The sequence below is a fragment of the Puntigrus tetrazona genome, chromosome 9 (genome assembly GCF_018831695.1).
Source record: "Puntigrus tetrazona isolate hp1 chromosome 9, ASM1883169v1, whole genome shotgun sequence".
Lineage (NCBI taxonomy): Eukaryota > Metazoa > Chordata > Actinopteri > Cypriniformes > Cyprinidae > Puntigrus > Puntigrus tetrazona.
The window spans coordinates 14126138-14149415 of record NC_056707.1 but is presented as its reverse complement, the minus strand read 5'-3'; the positions used below and the strand labels follow the sequence as shown (position 1 = coordinate 14149415).

The 23278-nt window shown below is 38.7% G+C and overlaps 5 protein-coding genes across 5 annotated transcripts; all 5 read right to left on the bottom strand.

Annotated features, from left to right (window-relative positions):
• Positions 1 to 577: 577 nt before the first annotated feature.
• Positions 578 to 1380, bottom strand: LOC122351864 (gamma-crystallin M2-like). The gene is made up of 3 exons (XM_043249231.1): positions 1369 to 1380; positions 1026 to 1268; positions 578 to 850 (listed from the first exon to the last, which is right to left on the bottom strand). The coding sequence occupies exons 1-3, from the start codon at positions 1378 to 1380 to the stop codon at positions 578 to 580; spliced, it is 528 nt and encodes a 175-aa protein (XP_043105166.1).
• A 4980-nt stretch (positions 1381 to 6360) lies between these two features.
• Positions 6361 to 7175, bottom strand: LOC122351866 (gamma-crystallin M2-like). Its single transcript, XM_043249233.1, has 3 exons — positions 7164 to 7175; positions 6823 to 7065; positions 6361 to 6633 (listed from the first exon to the last, which is right to left on the bottom strand). The coding sequence occupies exons 1-3, from the start codon at positions 7173 to 7175 to the stop codon at positions 6361 to 6363; spliced, it is 528 nt and encodes a 175-aa protein (XP_043105168.1).
• Positions 7176 to 11476: 4301 nt separating this feature from the next.
• On the bottom strand, positions 11477 to 12293 carry LOC122351860 (gamma-crystallin M2-like). Its single transcript, XM_043249226.1, has 3 exons — positions 12282 to 12293; positions 11941 to 12183; positions 11477 to 11749 (listed from the first exon to the last, which is right to left on the bottom strand). Exons 1-3 carry the CDS (start codon positions 12291 to 12293, stop codon positions 11477 to 11479), a joined length of 528 nt encoding a protein of 175 aa, XP_043105161.1.
• A 3001-nt stretch (positions 12294 to 15294) lies between these two features.
• On the bottom strand, positions 15295 to 16589 carry LOC122351239 (gamma-crystallin M2). Its single transcript, XM_043248168.1, has 3 exons — positions 16578 to 16589; positions 15804 to 16046; positions 15295 to 15567 (listed from the first exon to the last, which is right to left on the bottom strand). The coding sequence occupies exons 1-3, from the start codon at positions 16587 to 16589 to the stop codon at positions 15295 to 15297; spliced, it is 528 nt and encodes a 175-aa protein (XP_043104103.1).
• Positions 16590 to 19773: 3184 nt separating this feature from the next.
• LOC122351238 (gamma-crystallin M2-like) lies at positions 19774 to 20568 on the bottom strand. The gene is made up of 3 exons (XM_043248167.1): positions 20557 to 20568; positions 20220 to 20462; positions 19774 to 20046 (listed from the first exon to the last, which is right to left on the bottom strand). The coding sequence occupies exons 1-3, from the start codon at positions 20566 to 20568 to the stop codon at positions 19774 to 19776; spliced, it is 528 nt and encodes a 175-aa protein (XP_043104102.1).
• Between the last annotated feature and the right edge of the window lie 2710 nt (positions 20569 to 23278).

Genomic DNA, 23278 nt, shown 5'->3' with positions numbered 1-23278 from the left:
GATTCAAATTGTGAATTAGATATCAGAATCAGTTAACCAAAATGATACAAGAAAAGACTTTACACTTACACTAGATTAAGTTGTTGCTTGGCCAATAAGCAATTATTATTACAGTTTTACTAATTCCTTGATTATCCTTTTACAATAGTAAGATTTCCATAAGCGCAAACCTGCTGATTTATTTACAGATTTTTTTGTCTCAAACACCTTACAGATAGGTAAGGTAGATTAAAATCAGCTTTTGTTAATGTCAAAATTAATAGTTCAGATTTCATGTTTTTGCATCATGTGCAAAATTTTTGTGAGCTTCATATGTAAAAATTGTAATTTTCTTATTGCGGTTAAAAAGACATTGCGAAAGTGGTGAACCAGTTTGACCATGCATTAGTACTAGAGCAACCTATGTTGACATGATAGCGCCAGAATCAAATGCAGCAAACTGCCCAGCCCTAGTTTAGATCATTTTTGGACTACTAATGGAAATATTAGTGGCATTTAATGATTTTTCAAGACACTGTGTTGTAGAGGAATTATTTTATTAACAATTTAAGAAATACTAGAAATAAATACTAGTAAACTAGTACCAGGAGTCCATGATACGCCTCATGCTCATGAATCTCATGCCTCCAAAATTGCTGAAGTTCCTGTACTCTCCAGGCCTGAAGTACCACATCCTGCCTCTGTAGTGGGGCTGCTCATAGAAGAGCCAGTGACCGTCCATCACATGACAGGACTGGCAGTGAGACATGCGGTAACGGTCCATGATGCTGTCACAGTCATCCATCATCTCGTACATCTGTCCCATGAAGTTATCCCTCTCGTAGATCCTCATTCTGTAGGATCCCCTGTACTGTTGTGGGAGAGAAGTCAGTTGTGTTCACTGCCTAGTTCTGTCTCATAAATAACCATTCTGAATGTCCCAAATGTCCCAAAATTCAGCTAAATGTTTCCAAATCAATGTAAATTGAACTTTTCATTAAAAAATATTTTAATTCATTACAAATAACAATATTAATGAAGCTCACCATGGGGATCATACGGCAGGATCTGAAGCAGTTGTTCATGCCAAACATAGACATGTAATCAGCATAGTCTCCCCTCTTGAAGAAATACTGGTTTCCCATGTAGTTAGGATTATCGTACATCATCCAGCATCCGCTCTCAACTCTACAAGAGTGACAGCGACTCATGTAGGAGGAGAAATCTCCACAGTCGCTCATACACTCCCAAGAGCGACCCTGGAAGTTCCTGTCCTCGTAGAAGATGACCTAAAAAAAAGTTGTTTTTTTTTACATGAAAAAATAAATAAAAATTAACTTGTTTTATTTTGCAGTTAACTGTAGAAACTTGTACTGGAATTAAATTTACCTTGCCCATCATGGTTGCGCTGGCCGATCCTGAGTAGTTCCACAAAGGAGAAGCTAAAGCTAATTCTGCTTGTTGACTGACTGCTGTCACCTGTGCTTTTATACTAGACCAAGACTAAAGACTACAGGGCCTCCATTATTAGTCAGTTCCTGACTGTGCAATTTAGAAAAGAGGCCACTTTAGCTGAAGCGTAGTATCTAGATATTACTACTGACATTTGTTCTTGACCTGTAGAATTTTTGAAACTTAATTTGCAATTATGAAGCACTAAATTCACTGAACACATTAAATGGTTTTAAAATACTTTTATTTATTGTGCTTCACCTGTAATCATAACCTGCAGCTTAACCTGGCCAAGACTAAGCTTCTCGTCTTCCCTGCCACACCAACTCTACTGCTCAACTTCACCCTTCAGCTAAGTAGGAAATCTTTCCTACAGAGCATGCTACACAACTTCTTGACCAGGCCCTTGTCATTTCTAGGCTGGAGTACTGCAATGTTCTTCTGACTGGACTTCATGCAGCACAATCGAACCTCTACAAATGATTCAGAATGCAGAAGCTCTATTGTTCTTTAATGAGCCCAAAAGAGCCCATGTTACACCTCTCTTTGCACTGAAAATCACTCTCCAGAACATTTTTGTTCACCATTCTTGACTGGTGAAATGATCTTCTCACCCCTATGCTGGATCCTTCTTAATCTTTAAAGTTGACATAATATTCCCCTTTTTACAATATTTAATATAAGTAGCAGGGATCCCCAGTGTGTAGCTTCTTCAGTGGAAGACGTGATGGTGGGATTGAGGAAATCCTCAAAGTATTCCTTACATCGCCCAACAATGTCCCCAGTTAAGGTTAGAATATTCCTGCCCCCACTGCATACAGTGTTAGCAGGGCACTGCTTTCCCATTCCTGAGGCACCGGACAGTTTGCCGAAACCTCTTCAAGGTGACCGAGTTTTTGCCCCCACAACCACCCGGGCTGCAATCCACTTAGCCCACCGGTACCTATCAGCTGCCTCAGAAGTCCCACGAGGTTTGATAGGACTCCTTCTTCAGCTTGACGGCATCCCTTACTTCCGGTGTTCACCACCAGGGTTGGGGAGTGCTGCTACAAACTGCCACCGGAGACCTTACGGCTACAGCTCAGAGTGGCCGCATCAACAATGAAGGGGGACAGCATTGTTCACTCTGACTAAATGTCTCCAACCTTCCTCAGGATTGGGTCAAAGCTCTGCCAGAGGTGGAAGTTGAAGACCTCTCTGACAGGACGCTCCACCAAACGTTCCCAACAGTCCCTCACAGTATGTTTAGGCCTGCTGAATCTGTCTAGCCTCCCGTTTAATGGATCTAACTCACCACCAGGTGGTGATCAGTTGATACCTCTCTCCCCTCTCTTTACAGAAGTGTCTCAGACATATAGCCAGAGGTCAGATGAAACAACCACAAGATTGGTCACTAGGGTGTCCTGGTGCCACATACAGTGATGTACATACAACATGGTGTTCATTATGGACAAACTGTTGTTCGGACTAGCACAGAAGTCCAACAACAGAACACCACTTAGGTTCAGATCGGGGGGGCTTTCTTCCCATCACACCCCTCCAAGTGTCACTAGCATTGCCCACATGAGGGATGAAGTCCCCCAGTGGAATCCCTGTTTGGAGCATCTTCAAGAACCCCTCCCAGCGATCCTAATAAGGCTGGGTACTCTGTACTGCCATTTGGCCTGTAGGCACATACAACAGTTAGAGATATACCCGACCCGAAGGTGCAGGGAAACTCTTATTGGGGTAATGCCCAGCCATGTGAGCTAAGTCCCTGCTAACAGGTGCTCAGATGAAAGCCTGCCTCCAGTGTGGGATCCCGGCTGCACTGTACCAGGCAACGAAGTGTATGTCTATATACAGACGTGGACAAAATTGTTGGTACCCTTTGGTCAATGAAAGAAAAACTCACAATGGTCACAGAAATAACTGTTATCTGACAAAAGTAATAATAAATAAAAATTCTATAAATGTTAACCAATGAAAGTCAGACATTGTTTTTCAACCATGCTTCAACAGAATTATTTAAAAAAATAAACTCACGAAACAGGCATGGACAAAAATGATGGTACCCCTAGAAAACACTGAAAATAATGTGACCAAAGGGACATGTTAATTCAAGGTGTGTCCACTAATTAGCATCACAGGTGTCTACAACCTTGTAATCAGCCATTGGGCCTATATATATGGCTCCAGGTAATCACTGTGTTGTTTGGTGATGGACCAGAGGAAGCAAAGGAAAGAGTTGTCTCAAGAGATCAGAAAGAAAATTATAGACAAGCATGTTAAAGGTAAAGGCTATAAGACCATCTCCAAGCAACTAGATGTTCCTGTGACTACAGTTGCACATATTATTCAGAAGTTTAAGATCCATGGGACTGTAGCCAACCTCCCTGGACGTGGCTGCAGGAGGAAAATTGATGACAAATCTAAGAGACGGATAATCCGAATGGTAACAAAAGAGCCTAGAAAGACTTCTAAAGAGATTCAAGGTGAACTTCATGCTCAAGGAACATCAGTGTCAGATCGCACCATCCGTCGTTGTTTGAGCCAAGGTGGACTACATGGGAGACGACCAAGGAGGACACCATTGTTGAAAACGAATCATAAAAAAGCAAGACTGGAATATGCCAAACTACATGTTGACAAGCCACAAAGCTTCTGGGAGAATGTCCTGTGGACAGATGAGACAAAAATCGAAGTTTTTGCCAAGGCACATCAGCTGTATGTTCACAGACTAAAAAATGAAGCATATCAAGAAAAGAACACTGTCCCTACTGTGAAACATGGAGGAGGCTCTGTTATGTTCTGGGGCTGCTTTGCTGCGTCTGGCACAGGGTGTCTTGAATCTGTGCAGGGTACAATGAAATCTCAAGACTATCAAGGAATTCTAGAGAGAAATGTACTAGCCAGTGTCAGAAAGCTTGGTCTCAGTCGCAGGTCATGGGTCTTGCAACAGGACAATGACCCAAAACACACCGCTAAAAACACCCAAGAATGGCTAAGAGGAAAAATTGGACTATTGTAAAGTGGCCTTCTATGAGCCCTGACCTCAATCCTATTGAGCATCTTTGGAAGGAGCTGAAACATGCAGTCTGGAAAAGGCACCCTTCAAACCGGACACAACTGGAGCAGTTTGCTCATGAGGAGTGGGCCAAAATACCTGCTGAGAGGTGCAGAAGTCTCATTGACAGTTACAGGAAGCGTTTGATTGTAGTGATTGCCTCAAAAGGTTGCGCAACAAAATATTAAGTTAGGGGTACCATCATTTTTGTCCAGGTCTGTTTCATGAGTTTATTTTTTTAATAATTCTGTTGAAGCATGGTTGAAAAACAATGTCTGACTTTCATTGGTTAACATTTATAGAATTTTATTTATTATTACTTTTGTCAGATTAAAGTTATTTCTGTGACCATTGTGAGTTTTTCTTTCATTGACCAAAGGGTACTAACAATTTTGTCACATCTGTATGTGTGTGTGTGTATATATATATATATATATATATATATATATATATATATATATATATATATATATATATATATATATATAATACACACACACACACACATACACGTGGGTTGGAAACACTGGCCAATATAGTGTTGGAGGATTCATGGCTTTATTTCCACAGCCTGGTGGCCAAACTTCATGATTGCACATCCACCAGTAACAGAGAGAAGATTGCATTAGCAGAGCAATAGCACTCATATACATAGAATATTGCAATACGCAAAACATAATGTGAGACATATCAAAGTTCTAAAAAGGACCAATTGTGGGTGCGTGTCTTGCTGGTGTATCTGTGACCAGGACAGGAAGTCTTTTCTGTGTATCAGCATTCTGGAGGACCATGTACACTCAGTGGTTCAAACATTGTAGCCTGAAAGTGATGCTGTGTTTTAGGATTATAATGCACCAATACACACAGCAAGACTGATGGCAGAGTGGTTTGATGAACATGAGAGTGAAGTTGAACATCAAGGCCTTCACAGTCATCAGATTTCAACATTATTGAGCCACTTTGGAGGAGTGAGTCAAAATTCTTTTGTGTACTGACATGTAGTGACCGGACTGCACGAACATCACCAAGTTCAACTACACTGGGTTTATATCCCACATGAATATGGTAAAATAAGGTCAATGATGGCACAGTTTTTTTGTTCAGTGCATGGAAAGAAACAGCAAACACCTTGGAAATACCAAGTATGATTTATTGTTTTAACAGTTGAACATGGCATGAAGGTTGCACATCATTTTGTTTAGATCAGTCTGCTCAATTATGTATTTTTGACCTTCATTATGTATATTTTGATCATTTTGTTGTAAATCATGTGTATTTGTTATACTAAATGAAAGTATTTTTCTTTTTTGGGGGTTGGGGTTATGGACACTGTTATTCATGTGGATTTGTAGTGGTGTTTGATTTATTGACCTTGAGAGTAGAACATCAAAAATAATCATAACAAAAGTGAATTAGCTATCGGAATCAGTTAAACAAAATGATGCAAGAAAAGACTTAACACTTACAGTAGATTAAGTTGTTGCTTGGCCAGTAAGCAATTATTATTACCGTTTTACTAATTCCTTTATTATGCTTTTATAATAGTAAGATTTCCATAAGCGCAAACCTGCTGATTTATTTACTGATTTTGTCTCAAACATCTTACAGAAAGGCCTAAAAAACCCTAAACAACCCATGTGTTGTATAATAAAATCAGCTTTTCTTAATGTCAAAATTAATAGTTCAGATTTCATGTGTTTTCATCATGTGCAAAATTTTTGTGAGCCTGAATCAAATGCAGCAAACTGCCCAGCCCTAGTTTAGATCATTTTTGGACTACTAATGGAAATATTAGTGGCATTTAATGATTTTTCAAGACACTGTGTTGTAGAGGAGTTATTTTATTAACAATTTAAGAAATGCTAGAAATAAATACTAGAAAACTAGTACCAGGAGTCCATGATACGCCTCATGCTCATGAATCTCATGCCTCCAAAATTGCTGAAGTTCCTGTACTCTCCAGGCCTGAAGTACCACATCCTGCCTCTGTAGTGGGGCTGCTCATAGAAGAGCCAGTGGCCGTCCATCACATGACAGGACTGGCAGTGAGACATGCGGTAACGGTCCATGATGCTGTCACAGTCATCCATCATCTCGTACATCTGTCCCATGAAGTTATCCCTCTCGTAGATCCTCATTCTGTAGGATCCCCTGTACTGTTGTGGGAGAGAAGTCAGTTGTGTTCACTGCCTAGTTCTGTCTCATAAATAACCATTCTGAAAGTAACCATTTTTATTTCCTTAATGTCCCAAAAATCAGCTAAATGTTTCCAAATCAATGTAAATTGAACTTTTCATTAAAAAATATTTTAATTTATTACAAATAACAATATTAATGAAGCTCACCATGGGGATCATACGGCAGGATCTGAAGCAGTTGTTCATGCCAAACATAGACATGTAATCAGCATAGTCTCCCCTCTTGAAGAAATACTGGTTTCCCATGTAGTTGGGATTATCGTACATCATCCAGCATCCGCTCTCAACTCTACAAGAGTGACAGCGACTCATGTAGGAGGAGAAATCTCCACAGTCACCCATACACTCCCAAGAGCGACCCTGGAAGTTCCTGTCTTCGTAGAAGATGACCTAAAAAAAAAGGTTTTTTTTACATGAAAAAATAAATAAAAATTAATTTGTTTTACTTTGGAGTTAACTGTAGAAACTTGTACTGGAATTAAATTTACCTTGCCCATCATGGTTGCGCTGGCCGATCCTGAGTAGTTCCACAAAGGAGAAGCTAAAGCTGATTCTGCTTGTTGACTGACTGCTGTCACCTGTGCTTTTATACTAGACCAAGACTAAAGACTACAGGGCCTCCATTATTAGTCAGTTCCTGACTGTGCAAGTTAGAAAAGAGGCCACTTTAGCTGAAGCGTAGAATCTAGATATTACTACTGACATTTGTTCTTGACCTGTAGAATTTCTGAAGCTTAATTTGCAATTATGAAGCACTAAACTCACTAAACACATTAAGTGGTTTTAAAATACTTTTATTTATTGTGCTTCATCTGCAATCATCACCCACAGCTTAACCTGGCCAAGACTGAGCTTCTCGTCTTCCCTGCCTCACCAACTCTACTACTCAAGTACTGCAATGCTCTTCTGACTGGACGTCTTGCAGCACAATCGAACTTCTACAAATGATTCAGAATGCAGCAGCTCTATTGTTCTTTAGCAAGCCCATAAGAGCCTATGTTACACCTCTCTTTATCTCTTTGCACTGAAAATCACTCTCCAGAACATTCTCGTTCACCGTTCATGGCTGGTGAAATTATCTTTTCACCCCTATGCTGGATCCTTCTTAATCTTTAAAGTTGACATAATATTCCCCTTTTTACAATATTTAATATAAGTCACAGGGATCCCCAGTGTGGAGCTTCTTCAGTGGATGGTGGGATTGAGGAAATCCTCAAAGTATTCCTTACATCGCCCGACAATGTCCCCAGTTAAGGTTAGATTATTCCCACCCCCACTGCATACAGTGTTAGCAGGGCACTGCTTTCCCATTCCTGAGGCACCGGACAGTTTGCCAGAACCTCCGAGGTGACTGAGTTTTTGCCCCCACAACCACCCGGGCTGCAGTCCACTTAGCCCACCGGTACCTATCAGCTGCCTCAGAAGTCCCACGAGCCAGTCAGGTTTGATAGGCCTCCTTCTTCAGCTTGACGGCATCCCTTACTTCCGGTGTTCAACACCGGGGTTGGGGAAAGCTGCTACAAACTGCCAACGGAGACCTTACGGTTACAGCTCAGAGTGGCCGCATCAACAATGAAGGGGGACAGCATTGTTCACTCTGACTAAATGTCTCCAACCTCCCTCAGGATCGGGTCAAAGCTCTGCTAGAGGTGGAAGTTGAAGACCTCTCTGACAGGAGGCTCCACCAAACGTTCCCAACAATCCCTCACAGTATGTTTGGGCTTGCTGAATCTGTCCAGCCTCCTCTTTAATGGATCTAACTCACCACCAGGTGGTGATCAGTTGAGACCTCTCTCCCCTCTCTTTACCGAAGTGTCTCAGACATACAGCCAGAGGTCAGATGAAACAACCACAAAGGTTGGTCACTAGGGTGACCTGGTGCCACATACAGTGATGTACATACAACATGGTGTCCATTATGGACAAACTGTTGTTCGGACTAGCACAGAAGTCCAACAACAGAACACCACTTAGGTTCAGATCGGGGGGGCTTTCTTCCCATCACGCCCCTCCAAGTGTCACTAGCATTGCCCACATGAGCGATGAAGTCCCCCAGTGGAATGATAGAGTCCCTGTTTAGAGCATCTTCGAGAACCCCTCCCAGCGATCCTAATAAGGCTGGGTACGCTGTACTGCCATTTGGCCTATAGGCACAAACAACAGTGAGAGACGTATACCCGACCCGAAGGTGCAGGGAAACGACCCTCTCATTCACCAGGGTGAACTTCAACACATCACATGTGGGGTAAGGCCCAGCCCTGTGAGGTAAGTCCGTGCTCAGATGAAAGCCTGCCTCCAGTGTGGGATCCCGGCTGCGCTGTACCAGGCGATGACGTATATATATATATATATATATATATATATATATATATATATAATACATACACACACAGGGATTGGAAACACTGGCCAATATAGTGTTGGAGGATTCATGGCTTTATTTCTATAGCCTGGTGGCCAAACTTCATGATTGCACATCCACCAGTAACAGAGTGAAGATTGCATTAGCAGAGCAATAGCACTGATGTGCATAAAATATTGCAATACACAAAGCATAATGTGAGACAAAGCAGAGTTCTAAAAAGGACAAATTGTGGGTGCGTGTCTTGCTGGTGTATCTGTGACCAGGACAGGAAGTCTTTTTTGTGTATCAGCATTCTGGAGGACCATGCACACTCAGTGGTTCAAACATTGTAGCCTGAAAGTGATGTTGTGTCTTAGGATTATAATGCACCAATACACACAGCAAGACTGGTGACAGAGTGGTTTGATGAACATGAGAGTTAAGTTGAACATCAAGGCCTTCACAGTCACCAGATTTCAGTATTATTGAGCCACTTTGGAGGAATGAGCTAAAAGGTTTTTGTGTACTGACATGTAGTGACCGGACTGCACGAACATCACCAAGTTCAACTACACTGGGTTTATACCCCACATGATTATGGTACAATAAGGTGAATGATGGCAGATTTTTTTCTTCAGTGCATGGGAAGAAACAGCAAACACCTTGGAAATACCAAATATGATTTAATTGTTTTGACAGTTGAACATGGCATGAAGGCTTTACATCATTGTGTTTAGATCAGTGTGCTCAATTATGTATTGTGACGAGTCGGCTACCCCTCCCCTTGATTGTCATCACCATGTTCTTTATTCGCCACCCTTCACCAGGCTCCCGACAGGAATGGGTGTGTGTGAGAGGAGGGGCGTGGTATTGGACAGGTCTGGCGGCGTGTGACGAGGCACACTTGAAATGTATCGAGCCTCGTCACCGCCGCTGTTAAATGCCGAGCGGTCTCTTCCCCTGCGCATGCCCACTTGTGTCCTCGTGGGCCCAGGAAGGGTGCGTGAGGGACTCGCCACGCCACTAGAGAAGCTGTCAGACTCTGTAGTCCTGGCGACGATTGCACACATGTACCGCTGATGGGCCAGGATGCCGGGCTGTTTATCCCTTCTAACTACCGTCCGGGAGAAGAAGCGAAGGAGAAGCCACGGGAAGAAGCCGCCGCCCCTCATGCCCCGGACCAGAGAGGGGAGCGCGTGTGGCTGCCGGATTCCCCCCCTACCTGGACTCTTCCCCCTGGAACACTGCCCTACCTGCACTCCCCCTGCAAAACAATGAGGACACCAGTTCCCCCGTTTATTTTGGACACTATTTCCCCTGAACACTTTATTTTGTATATTTTTGTTAATAAAAAGCCTCTCCGAGGCCTGACACCACATCCACTCTGTCTGTCATTAGCTCCTCCCACCACAGTATTTTTGACCTTCATTATGTATATTTTGATCATTTTGTTGCAAATCATGTGTATATACTGAATGAAAGAATTTTTATTTTTTGGGATTTCATTCATGTGGATTTTTAGTGGTGTTTGATTTACTGAAAATGTATTTTTCTTGCACATGCTAAAGTCATTTGAAATGTGTTAACGTTTATAGATTTATTATTTTATTTTGTTTTTCAACTTTATTACAGTAATCAGGAAACTTTGTTAATCGATTTTATATGTGTGATCCGGGTAAGAAGTTAAGGCTTTCGAAACAAAGTGCAAATTAAACTTCATATAGTATTAGTTAAATTTGCAACCTGTGATAACAGTCTGCCCGGTGAGTTTGAGGATTTCTGTTAGCGGCTGGTTTGAAACTATGTGTAAAGCAGGTCCCGATAGAACAAGTACACTTTGAGAGTAGAACAACAAAAATAATCATAACAAAACTAAAAGGTTTATTTGAAATTTCAAATTGGATTCAAATTGTGAATTAGATATCAGAATCATTTAACCAAAATAATGCAAGAAAAGACTAAACTAGTTGTTGCTTGGCCAGTAAGCAATTATTATTACAGTTTTACTAATTCCTTGATTATTCTTTTATAATAGTAAGATTTTAATAAGCGCAAACATGCTGATTTGTTTACTGAATTTTTGCACTTTTTTACGTCATGGTCTCTCAAACACCTTACAGAAAGGCCTAAAAAACCTAAACCCATGTGTTGTCGATTAAAATCAGCTTTTGTTAATGTCAAAATTAATAGTTCAGTTTTTATGTGTTTTCATCATGTGCAAAATTTTTGTGAGCTTCATATGTAAAAATTGTAATTTTCTTAATGCTGTTAAAAAGTGCGAAAGTGGTGAACCAGTTTGACCATGCATTAGTACTAGAGCAACCTATGTTGACATGATATCATTTTTGGACTACTAATGGAAATATTAGTGGCATTTCATGATTTTTCAAGACACTGTGTTGTAGAGGAATTATTTTATTAACAATTTAAGAAATGCTAGAAATAAATACTAGAAAACTAGTACCAGGAGTCCATGATACGCCTCATGCTCATGAATCTCATGCCTCCAAAGTTGCTGAAGTTCCTGTACTCTCCAGGCCTGAAGTACCACATCCTGCCTCTGTAGTGGGGCTGCTCATAGAAGAGCCAGTGACCGTCCATCACATGACAGGACTGGCAGTGAGACATGCGGTAACGGTCCATGATGCTGTCACAGTCATCCATCATCTCGTACATCTGTCCCATGAAGTTATCCCTCTCGTAGATCCTCATTCTGTAGGATCCCCTGTACTGTTGTGGGAGAGAAGTCAGTTGTGTTCACTGCCTAGTTCTGTCTCATAAATAACCATTCTGAAAGTAACCATTTTTATTTCCTTAATGTCCCAAAATTCATCTAAATGTTTCCAAATCAATGTAAATTGAACTTTTTTCTTAAAAAAATATTTTAATTCATTACAAATAACAATATTAATGAAGCTCACCATGGGGATCATACGGCAGGATCTGATGCAGTTGTTCATGCCAAACATAGACATGTAATCAGAATAGTCTCCCCTCTTGAAGAAATACTGGTTTCCCATGTAGTTGGGATTATCGTACATCATCCAGCATCCGCTCTCAACTCTACAAGAGTGACAGCGACTCATGTAGGAGGAGAAATCTCCACAGTCACCCATACACTCGTAAGAGCGACCCTGGAAGTTCCTGTCCTCGTAGAAGATGACCTAAAAAAACAGTTTTTTTAGACATTAAAAAATAAATAAAAATTAACTTGTTTTATTTTGGAGTTAACTGTAGAAACTTGTACTGGAATTAAATTTACCTTGCCCATCATGGTTGCGCTGGCCGATCCTGAGTAGTTCCACAAAGGAGAAGCTAAAGCTGATTCTGCTTGTTGACTGACTGCTGTCACCTGTGCTTTTATACTAGACCAAGACTAAAGACTACAGGGCCTCCATTATTAGTCAGTTCCTGACTGTGCAAGTTAGAAAAGAGGCCACTTTAGCTGAAGCGTAGAATCTAGATATTACTACTGACATTTGTTCTTGACCTGTAGAATTTCTGAAGCTTAATTTGCAATTATGAAGCACTAAACTCACTAAACACATTAATTGTTTTTAAAATACTTTCATATATTGTGCTTCTTTCAGTAACAGAGAATAAAATGGAAAATTGGGCAAAAATCTAAATTTGGTTTGTCAGATAGATATTCTGTTAACAGTAATTTAAGTAACAAACAAGTGGTGATTTCTTTGTGTTTATTAAAGCATATTTATTTATTGTTTGTCTCAAATATATTGTTATTTTTTATATTTTTATTTTTTGTTGATCTTTGATCAATTATATTTTCTAGGTTATGAATTTCTGTTTAACGTTTCTGAAGCAGTTTTTCAGCGACTCACAATCCCTCTCTCAATATAATGAAAGTAAGATTAAAATATTATTCGAATCTTTTTACTTTCTACTAATTTCACATTACATTTTCTTGTGGAATTTACTAGCAAATCTGACACCAAATATTTTTCATCATAGGATGTTGTCTTTTTCCCTGAAGATGCAAAGCAGGGCTCATTACATGTATAAAATGTAAGACTTAACATTTTAAAAAATGTATTAGCTAAGTGTTAGCTCTCACATGTAAATGTAGAGTGTAAAAGTTTAGTTTAAGATATACTGTCTGGTGTATTCTAGAAATTTAGGAAATGTAGTTATTAAAGGATTGAGTGTTACTTAAGCGTTTGTTTATTTGTCGTTTTATTAGGTTAAGCACAATTATAGGCACTCTACTGAGGATTTCCTTTATTTTTTATTAGAATTGAATTATTAACGCATTACTCAAAAAAAATAAAAATAAAATAAACCCCAAAGCAACCCCAGATGGACCCAGGAAAAAGACCATAGTCTAAATTTCCTAATTACTATTATTTTAAACCCAAGTGGATCTGTTTATCAAAGAGGCAGTGTAGCCTTTACAGCTTTCATTCCCATGTGACACATTCACAGCCATGTGACTCATTTACACCTGGCCTTACACTTCGCACATTGACAGAGAACAGAGAAGAATGTACTGGACATAATAATGTTCATGATGTTGTAGCATAATGACTGACTGGTAATCCCCACTCAGGTTTATTAAATTATTTAATTATGCATCAGAAAGGGAAATTGTGGACAGTTTTTATTGCAATATCATTAAGCTATTGTTACACACATTTAGCTGCACATTTTTTTCTCTACTTTCTCTATAGTTGCCTATATCGATGACAACCCTGGTTGATTTATTTCCACATATTTATTTTACTTTACCTTTATGTCATTATTTGTTTTCCTTTACTTTTTTAGCACTGTCCAATATTGATATTGGTATTCCAGGATTATCTGACAACCCCATCAGGACCAAGATAATTGTGACAGTGCAATTAAGTTTACTGACAGGCCAATCTTAAAGGAAATTAAAAAACTCACTGTTGGTCTACCATCCAGAGGTCTTTGCAAAGACAGACATTGTTAAATTAGAGGAATGTAGACTGTTAAAAATAAATGGGAAAATTGAAAATTGACACTTTTTCATATATATTTGTTTTAAATGACAAAAATTGTTAAAGGTTCAAAATAAATAATAGACAATTGGCATAGTTTAAAGGAATTTGACACATTCAGTGTGCTAATACCAGTAAGGCGGTTATCAAAGTTCAGTCGGACCTTGGATTTTTGGATTCAATCACTTCAATGATATCAGGTTTTAATTGGCAGGAAATTTTAGGCTATGAAAAAAAGTAAAGGTGACCAAGTACTGTAATTCATACTAAGAATTTGTCAGTTCTTGGCAGTTGGCAGCCATTTTTTGCAGCTATGGGTTCAGTATCTAGCTCAAGGTCGTGGTTTTTGAAGGTGGCAGGGCACTAGTCATTCACTGACTCAACCTCAATTCCAACTAGTACTAAGAATTCTGTAACTATGTTAAATAGTTAGGTTTCGTCCACACAAATCCAGAATTCTGCCTATTCAATCCTCATCTTAAAAAGTATCTATGTCTACACAAAACCACCAAACTGACACAAATCAATGTAGTACACATGCCAGATCATTATAGGGCACTGTAATTCTGTGACAGAACGGAGAAAAAATGGAGAAGAAGACTTGGACTCTGTGTTAATGTTAGTTTATAAAAAGACTGTTTGTTAATGTTTTTGCTGTTGTTATGTGATGTAGTGGTGTCTGACAGGGCGAGACACATGGGCTAAATGACGCCATCATTTCTGAAAATATACGCATTTGCTCTCCACATGAAAACGTGAAGGACCCCTTTTTTAAAAAAAAATCACTCTCCCAAAATGCTGGATCTGCCTTAATGAGCACAATAGTCTTTATATGCAATGTTCAGCAACAACTGTATAGCCAAACAGCTGATCTGGAATTTTTGTATGAATATATAGATTTGTTTTTAAATTATGTCTTAATATGGCATTCTTCTTAATATTGGTGCCTCTTGCTTGTAGCTAGCTATAATTAAAATATCAAATATCATACAACTATCATGTATTCTGATAAAATAGAAGCACTTGTAATTTGACCAAAGGTTGTGAAAAGCTTTTTCGATGCAACTTGAGTATAGGTAGTTTTGGTTTGTTTGGCTGGACCTTGTCATTTGAAAGCATTTATTCCTCATGTTTACAGTACATAAATTAGATTAGTTTGTTAAAAGAACATAATTCAGCAATTTCTGCTTAATTTATGAGGTATTATTTGACTACTCATGAAAACATTATTGACGTCAATGATTGTCAAGACAGATTGTTTAGCGTTGTAGAGGATTTATTTTATTGATGTAAACCCTAGTACCAGGAATCCATGATACGCCTCATGCTCATGAATCTCATGCCTCCATAATTGCTGAAGTTCCTGTACTCTCCAGGCCTGAAGTACCACATCCTGCCTCTGTAGTGGGGCTGCTCATAGAAGAGCCAGTGGCCGTCCATCACATGACAGGACTGGCAGTGAGACATGCGGTAACGGTCCATGATGCTGTCACAGTCATCCATCATCTCGTACATCTGACCCATGAAGTTATCCCTCTCATAGATCCTCATTCTGTAGGATCCCCTGTGCTGTAGTGAAAGAGAAAAACCATTATGTTATGTTTTTCATGTAGAATCAACGTGTTCTGCCTTATAAATAAACATTCTGATAGGTATCCTCTATGCTTTAACATTTATCCCACTAGGTCAGTTATTTGCTTGATGATTCCAAAAAATATATAAATTGAATATTATTTTAGAAATGGCATTAACAGCATCTGGATTTGAGTGTATACATTACAAAGCAATACATTTATGGAACTCACCATAGGAATCATACGGCAGGATCTGATGCAGTTGTTCATTCCAAACATAGACATATAATCAGCATAGTCTCCCCTTCTGAAGAAATACTGGTTTCCCATGTAGTTGGGATTATCGTACATCATCCAGCACCCACTGTGCACTCTGCAAGAGTGACAACGGCTCATGTAGGAGGAGAAATCGGCACAGTCGCCCATACAGTCATAAGAGCGACCCTGGAAGTTCCTGTCCTCATAGAAGGTGACCTGAAAATTAAAAATGTATTGTTTAACTAATTTAAAGATAAAGTTAACAAATCAAATAATTTTGGAGTAAAACTGTGGAAATAGGTGCTGGAACAAGGTTTACCTTCATGATTGCGCTGGCTGGTCCTCGGTAGTTTCACAAAGGAGAAGCTGAAGCTGATTCTGCTTGTTGACTGACTGCTGTCACCTGTGCTTTTATACTAGACTAAGACTAAAGACTACACAGCCTCTATTGTTAGTCAATTCCTGACTGTGCAAGTTGGTTCATAGGCCATTCTAGTTAAAGCTTGGTATGTAGATCTTAGTGTTTACATTGTTTGAATTGTAGAATTTCTAAATGCTAATGATAACATGAATAATAATAGTAACAATAACTTTCATTTTGAAACTTTCACCCTTTCATTTTGATAAATTAATTTGTACCATACATTCTAATTCTAATTCTAATTGAAAATGTGAAACCTAAAAGCACTGTATGGGATTTTTTGGTAAATGTTACAAGTTCCTTTACAGGTGTTTTAAGAATTTCACTTTTGTCATCATTTCACTTTTGTCTGGCTGTATTATACAGACCTCATTGCCTGAGGTCTGATTCATATTATTTAACTGTATACGGCAAGCTTTCATCTGAATAGATGTTTTTGGTCAGATTTCCTAATTTATACAATGTTTACACATTTTTATTTTTGTCCACCCTCCCCCAGTGTGTTTTGTACAATCATTATGTGATTTCTGGAACAGGGTTACTCCACCCCAAAATAAACATTTTGTCATTAATCACTACCCCTATGTTGTTCCAAACCCTTAAAATCTTTGTTCGTCTTCGGAACAAAAGTATGAAAGACATGGTCTAAATGCTCCATCTGCCATCAGTGGTTCAGCTGTGATATTATGAAGCTATAGGAATTCTTTATGTATGAAAAGAAAACAAAAAAAACGAATAAAAGTTATCTAGAATCATATTAGAAAAACATATAGCTGCCGCTATAAACTAAGGCCAAGGTCTTTAGAAAAAGGTTTGGCAAGTTTATATTTACATTCCACATGGTCAGATGATTAGTCTGAAAGTAAAAATGTAGAAATTTATATAGTGGCCTGTAGTGTTTGGAACTTTGTCATGCCAAAAGGATACTTAAGCCGATTTTCCACCATCAAGCTAAATGGTTCTCTTTGCATAGCTATTCTATTCCATGCTGACCAAGCTGGCCGGTACAGTTATGGTTTTGTGGCTGATAACAAATCTCTTTGGAATGCATTTCAAATGCCAGTCTTGCCATGGTAACACAAATGTTTACATATGATATGAAGTGCAAATAACCACAGTGTTATGGAGGATGATCAGAAATTCCTTTAGATTTTATTACTAATTTGTGTGAAATAGCAAAAGCTCAAAATAGCAAGCTGCTGAAAAACTAGAAGCCTTGTAACAGACAAGTGACAGATCCTGAATGGCACGGTTCAGCACAGTTATACAGAATTCTGGGCCGACAACTCTTTGTAATCGTGTCATACCATACCTGGCTCACGTGGAAACACAACTGGATAGTGGAAAAATGACTTTAGACTGTGGACCAGGATGGATCTTCACAGGGTCCGTTTTAGTCTGACTGCCATTTGGTCCATGCACTGTCTGCTAATACTTTTGTGTACTGGGCTGCAAGGGTCAGGTGAGGATCAGTGCTGTGTCCTTTGCAACTGAAGTGCAGCCAAATGTGATATAAAAGGTTCTCACAATAGCTGAACCTTGACTGCAATGCAAGGATACACTGTTTTTTATTCCAATCAAAGTGTATAAACGTAGAATACGGATCCTTGCATTATGGCTGACACAAAACTGCATACTCTGTATGTGTCCAGCAGATCCTCTCCAAAATGGTGCTACAGTGAAGCTACAGTGCTCAACGATGAGTAAAATTGTTATTTTTGTTTTATTTTCATAACGGTACTGTAGAACCACTGATGCTAGATGGACTATTCTGACAATGGCTTTCATACTTTTCTGGACCTTGACAGTGTCAACAGTCATAAGCCTCCCAGTTTTCACCCAAAAGATTGCGTCCTGAAGACGAAGCTTTTACATTTTGGGTTGGAGCAACTCTTGTCTTTACTCTTGATTACTGGAAAAAAAAATGTTTGTGTGCATGTAAACATAGTCAGAGTTTGTAACATTTTACTCATGCATTATTCCTTTACCAAACTTATTTCCAAGTATTACATAATAAGGAGCAAACACAGTCCAAGCATGATAGGAAACAGTTGAACTAACATCTATGTATTTCTTGATAATAGGCCTGCTTCCTTTAATGCTTGTGTTAAAGGATAAAGCATTAAAGGAAGCAGGTTAAAAGCAAACATTAAAGGAAGTCTATTAACATTAAAATTTTTCTGAGGGGGGAGTGAATGTGTTGCAGCTTACATTGATTTAAGGTCACCAAACATAATTATGAATGGAATTTTAATAGATCTTTGTAGCCTTTCCACTGCTGCTGAATTAAGATACTGTATACACATTTGTATGGCCCTGTCAAAAACTGGTGACTGGAATGGTACTGTGGCATTATTAAATAATTCTTCATTCACACCAATCTGTTATCATTGTACAGCGGGAATAGGGTGATCTATTTATTATTATAATGTGCATTCTTTATTTTGTGAGAGGATGGACTGTTAACTTACTGTAGTAGAACAGAACGTAGTAATTGTTTGTTACTTTTTCAATTCTTAACTCTTTGACACAGGATTTGAAAATTCTGATCCCTGATTGGATTGTTCACACTGCTGGTTACCCAGGGAGAGCAGTTGTGATTTTGATGTATAGAGCCATGTAGTATATTTAATTTTTATATCACACAAGTTCAAAATGTACTTCAATAAAAATTGTATTTAAACACTGGTGTTTAAAATCGTGGAAATTACTTATTTACAAAAAGTAAAGACATTTACATTTACAAAAAGTTTGACTTTTTTTTAACAAAGGCTGTATTATATGACTACTGTATATACATCAGGTCATTTAGAGACCTTGATTTTAATTTTTTGTTTGTAAATAATGTGTTACTTTGTTCTTTGTTATTTTTGCTTATTTTAGTTTTAAAGCAAAATGTATAAATGTATAATTATTTTAGTTTATTATTATAAAAGTATAAAAGTACTTACTTTAGTAATGTAACTAAATTTAACATACAAACTTGATATTTCAAGTCTTAATATAAATAAAATAAATCAACAATTGTAAATAAATAGTTGTTTTAGAATTAGATTGTATTTTCCAGAATGAGCATAGCATCCTGAAATTCAACCCTATAGTAACTGAATTTCTTCCATTCCAGGACAGTAAGTGGGTGGGTGGGTTGGTCAGTTGGTTAGAAATATATTTGTTCGGAAATCAGTGATCATTTCTAATCTGGGGAAATTAAAAATGTTTAATGTTGTTTTGGGAATTTTTGTAAATAAAAATTAAATACTTCCAGTGTTAGGGAGTTACATGTAAAGTAAACAAATGTAATAAGTTACATTACTTTAATAAAGTAATTGAAAAGTTACACTACTTATTACATTTTTGAATTTGTAATCTGTAATCTATTACATTTCCAAAGTAACCATCCCAACTGAACATTGCTATAGACAATTTGTAAAGTGTTTTCTGGATGTTCTGTTATTAGTGAAATTAAAGATTTTCAAGACAACATTTATTGTGGTAGAGAAATTATTTTATTTATTTTAAACTCTAGTACCAGGAGTCCATGATACGCCTCATGCTCATGAATCTCATGCCTCCAAAGTTGCTGAAGTTCCTGTACTCTCCAGGCCTGAAGTACCACATCCTGCCTCTGTAGTGGGGCTGCTCATAGAAGAGCCAGTGGCCGTCCATCACATGACAGGACTGGCAGTGAGACATGCGGTAACGGTCCATGATGCTGTCACAGTCATCCATCATCTCGTACATCTGTCCCATGAAGTTATCCCTCTCGTAGATCCTCATTCTGTAGGATCCCCTGTGCTGTAGTAGAAGAAAAGTGGATTAGATAGAAAAACATCACATGTAAATGCAAATCTTTTCACATGTAAATACAATTTTCTTTCTAAAAAGTTACTAATGCTTTTCTGTCTGTTTTTTATTTATTTGTTCATTTATTTTTTTATAAATTACATCAAAATATTCTTGGAACTTACCATGGGAATCATACGGCAGGATCTGATGCAGTTGTTCATTCCAAACATAGACATGTAATCAGCATAGTCTCCCCTCCTGAAGAAATACTGGTTTCCCATGTAGTTGGGATTATCGTACATCATCCAGCATCCGCTCTCAACTCTACAAGAGTGACAGCGACTCATGTAGGAGGAGAAATCTCCACTGTCGCCCATACACTCCCAAGAGCGACCCTGGAAGTTCCTGTCCTCATAGAAGATGACCTGAAAATTCACAATACAACATTTAGTGATTTTATTTATTTAGCAACTTTTATTTTTATTGCACAATGAAAATGTTAGCTGGTATGAAACTTACCTTGCCCATCATGGTTGCACTGACTGGTCCTCAGTAGAAGCTGAAGCTGATTCTGCTTGTTGACTGACTGCTGTCACCTGTGCTTTTATACAAGACCAAGACTAAAGACTGCAGGGCCTCCATTGTTAGTCAGTTCCTGACTGTGCAAGTTGGCATAGAGGCTGTTAGTTAAAGCGTAGTATCTAGATCTTAGTACTCTGTTAAGAATTTCTCTGAAGGTAATGTTTTTTTCAATTGAAAGACCAGAGCCTCACAATTCAGACTGAGAATTACTTTTTTTGTCTGTGATTCTTAAATAAACATTGCTAAATTAACTGTCTACAAAACTAAATAACATGTAATTTAGTAAAGGTTGTTTGTCAAACAAAATGTGTAAATATACAAATAAAAATTTTGAAGTTTACATATTTATCTTATATTTATCTTTTTAAGGATGCTGTAGATTTTAAGTTTTTGTTTTATTGTTTGCCTCATATTAACAGTGCAGAGGTCACTTAATAGACAGATCTAATAAAAACATGCAATTTAATTTTCACCTGTTTAACTTCACAGCCATAACCAACTGTGTTTTTGTATGCTATACATTTTTTTAACATAAACTTGTGTGTGAAAGAGAACTGACAGCGACTTTTTTGTACTCATTATTATTTGTATTTTATTTATATTTCTTTTAAACACTGAGATGTGAACAGTAACACACCTTTATGGCAAACATTCGTAGGTCCATGTAATTTTTATTTGTTATAGAACATTAAAGAACATTCTGACATTATGAGACATTTATATGCACTTGTAAAATGGGTTTTGTCAGAAAAGGACAATAACAACTAATGCTAGTAATTTCATCAGAATGATATCCTCCACTGGATGAAGCTGCGCATTACGCTCTGTTTTTCTTCTGAGGTAAATTTCCTCTCAGCACCAAAAAGTAGCCTTGATGAACTTGAATCTTTACGTTTGTTTCCTTTTTGATCATTTTTTTCACCTACATGTAAACCCTGCCATTCTACTAATACTTCACTAGCACTTGAGTGAGAGTTAGGAGATGTTCGGAGGCAACATTACTTATAATCAACAGATTGGTTTAAGGGACCTTTAAAATAAAGTGTAACCAAGATAATGAGCTCAGATGGGTAAAAACTGTACCTACAGATAACTCTGTCAAAGAATATTTGTTTCCAACATTCTGATATTTCTCTCCCCATTTGTTTCCACTGAAACCACAAAACAAAATGCACACAAACTTGTCCATACCCTTGATATACAATCACTGATGAATGCATTTGGTGCTGATGAATGCAGAGTGGAGACTGGCAAGTGGCAATGGATGAGAGTAGTATTCAGAAACTCATTTTGCTACTAAGTACAAACAGTACGAGTTTGTACAGTTATATTTTATTTCTTATTTTATTTTATATATATTGTATTAAGATCGTGATTGCATCATCATCAGAATTGGGACCAATGGATCGACGACAGGTTTGCAAGCAATTCAACTTGGCAGGAGAGTACAAACTATACTCCAGCAGAAATTGCTTTGAGATGCAAGCTGAAAGGATCCCTCAAACTATTCCAGTTGCATTTACCTGGTCCAAATATGTGTATAAAGTTACTGAATGTCAGCAATCACATCTGAGGAGACTGAAAACTAAATAGTACAAGAGCCCAGAGGCAGACAACAGAAATATTATAACTGGAAGAGATGGCAAGTGGAGGAACAGAAGGGCATTTTTACTAACAAACAAATAGTACCCGTAGAGGAAAAACAGACTGGCAAGACAGGACACAAGGCACACACCAGGGAACTTTTGACAACAAACTGGCACAGGACTGCAAACACTAGGAGATTAAATAGAAAGTAAATGAGGAGATTAAGGAGGGTCAGCAAAACAAATTACTATCCACGTGCAAAATAGGACATAAACATGAAAATAAATAGAACTCATAAACCATGCGACAAATCATGCAGCCAAAAAAACGGAGCTGTGTGCAACAAAACAAGACAACGATGTCAGGGCTCCATCACAAGACCACAAACAAACTAGACCGAGGTGACAGAACCCTGACACCACCCCCCACCCAAAGGGATGCCACCTGGCGAAAACAAGACAAAATCATGACACAAACACCAGCACAAACATGAGATCAGATAGAACAGGGTCAACACGCAAGAGACGTGGAAGGGTAGGAGGCAGGGAAGCCAGAGCCAGTAGGACAGACCATAAGTCTTTAGAAGGTACCAGAGAGGGGTAGGAGGGTTGAGCCAGGTAGGTTCAGACAGTTCAGGAGTCCTAGCAGAAAGCCATAGTGGAGCCAGAGTGGCAGACCAGGAAAGCTCCAGCAGAGCAGAAATCCTGGCAGATGGCCAGGGTGTAGCTGGTGGGACAGACAAGGAAGGCTCCAACAGTTCTGGAGTGCTGGCTGAGGGCCAGGGTGGAGACAGAAGGACTGTCAAGCAAAGTTCCAATGGATCCGGGTGGGAGATACTATACTGAACGATCAGCAGATCAGCAGACACATCAAGGCAGAAAGGGCTGGACACAGGTAATATACTCAATACAGGAAAGATGGTCTCACAAGACTGGACTCTAGCAGGATGGGGCATAAGAGAAAGGGAAACCCCACAAACATGATTGCTCCCAGAGAAACATGGCTGATGAGGCCACAAGGCGGAGCAGGGGGTCTCAGTGGAGCTAGCATGGCAGACTGCTTGGGCAGGGTC

What these genes read in the sequence shown, in the direction of transcription:
- LOC122351864 (XM_043249231.1), bottom strand. An exon ending in CCTGCCGTATGATCCCCATG is followed by an intron (nt 851 to 1,025) that starts GTGAGCTTCATT and finishes CTCCCACAACAG; the next exon opens with TACAGGGGATCCTACAGAAT.
- LOC122351866 (XM_043249233.1), bottom strand. An exon ending in CCTGCCGTATGATCCCCATG is followed by an intron (nt 6,634 to 6,822) that starts GTGAGCTTCATT and finishes CTCCCACAACAG; the next exon opens with TACAGGGGATCCTACAGAAT.
- LOC122351860 (XM_043249226.1), bottom strand. An exon ending in CCTGCCGTATGATCCCCATG is followed by an intron (nt 11,750 to 11,940) that starts GTGAGCTTCATT and finishes CTCCCACAACAG; the next exon opens with TACAGGGGATCCTACAGAAT.
- LOC122351239 (XM_043248168.1), bottom strand. An exon ending in CCTGCCGTATGATTCCTATG is followed by an intron (nt 15,568 to 15,803) that starts GTGAGTTCCATA and finishes CTTTCACTACAG; the next exon opens with CACAGGGGATCCTACAGAAT.
- LOC122351238 (XM_043248167.1), bottom strand. An exon ending in CCTGCCGTATGATTCCCATG is followed by an intron (nt 20,047 to 20,219) that starts GTAAGTTCCAAG and finishes CTTCTACTACAG; the next exon opens with CACAGGGGATCCTACAGAAT.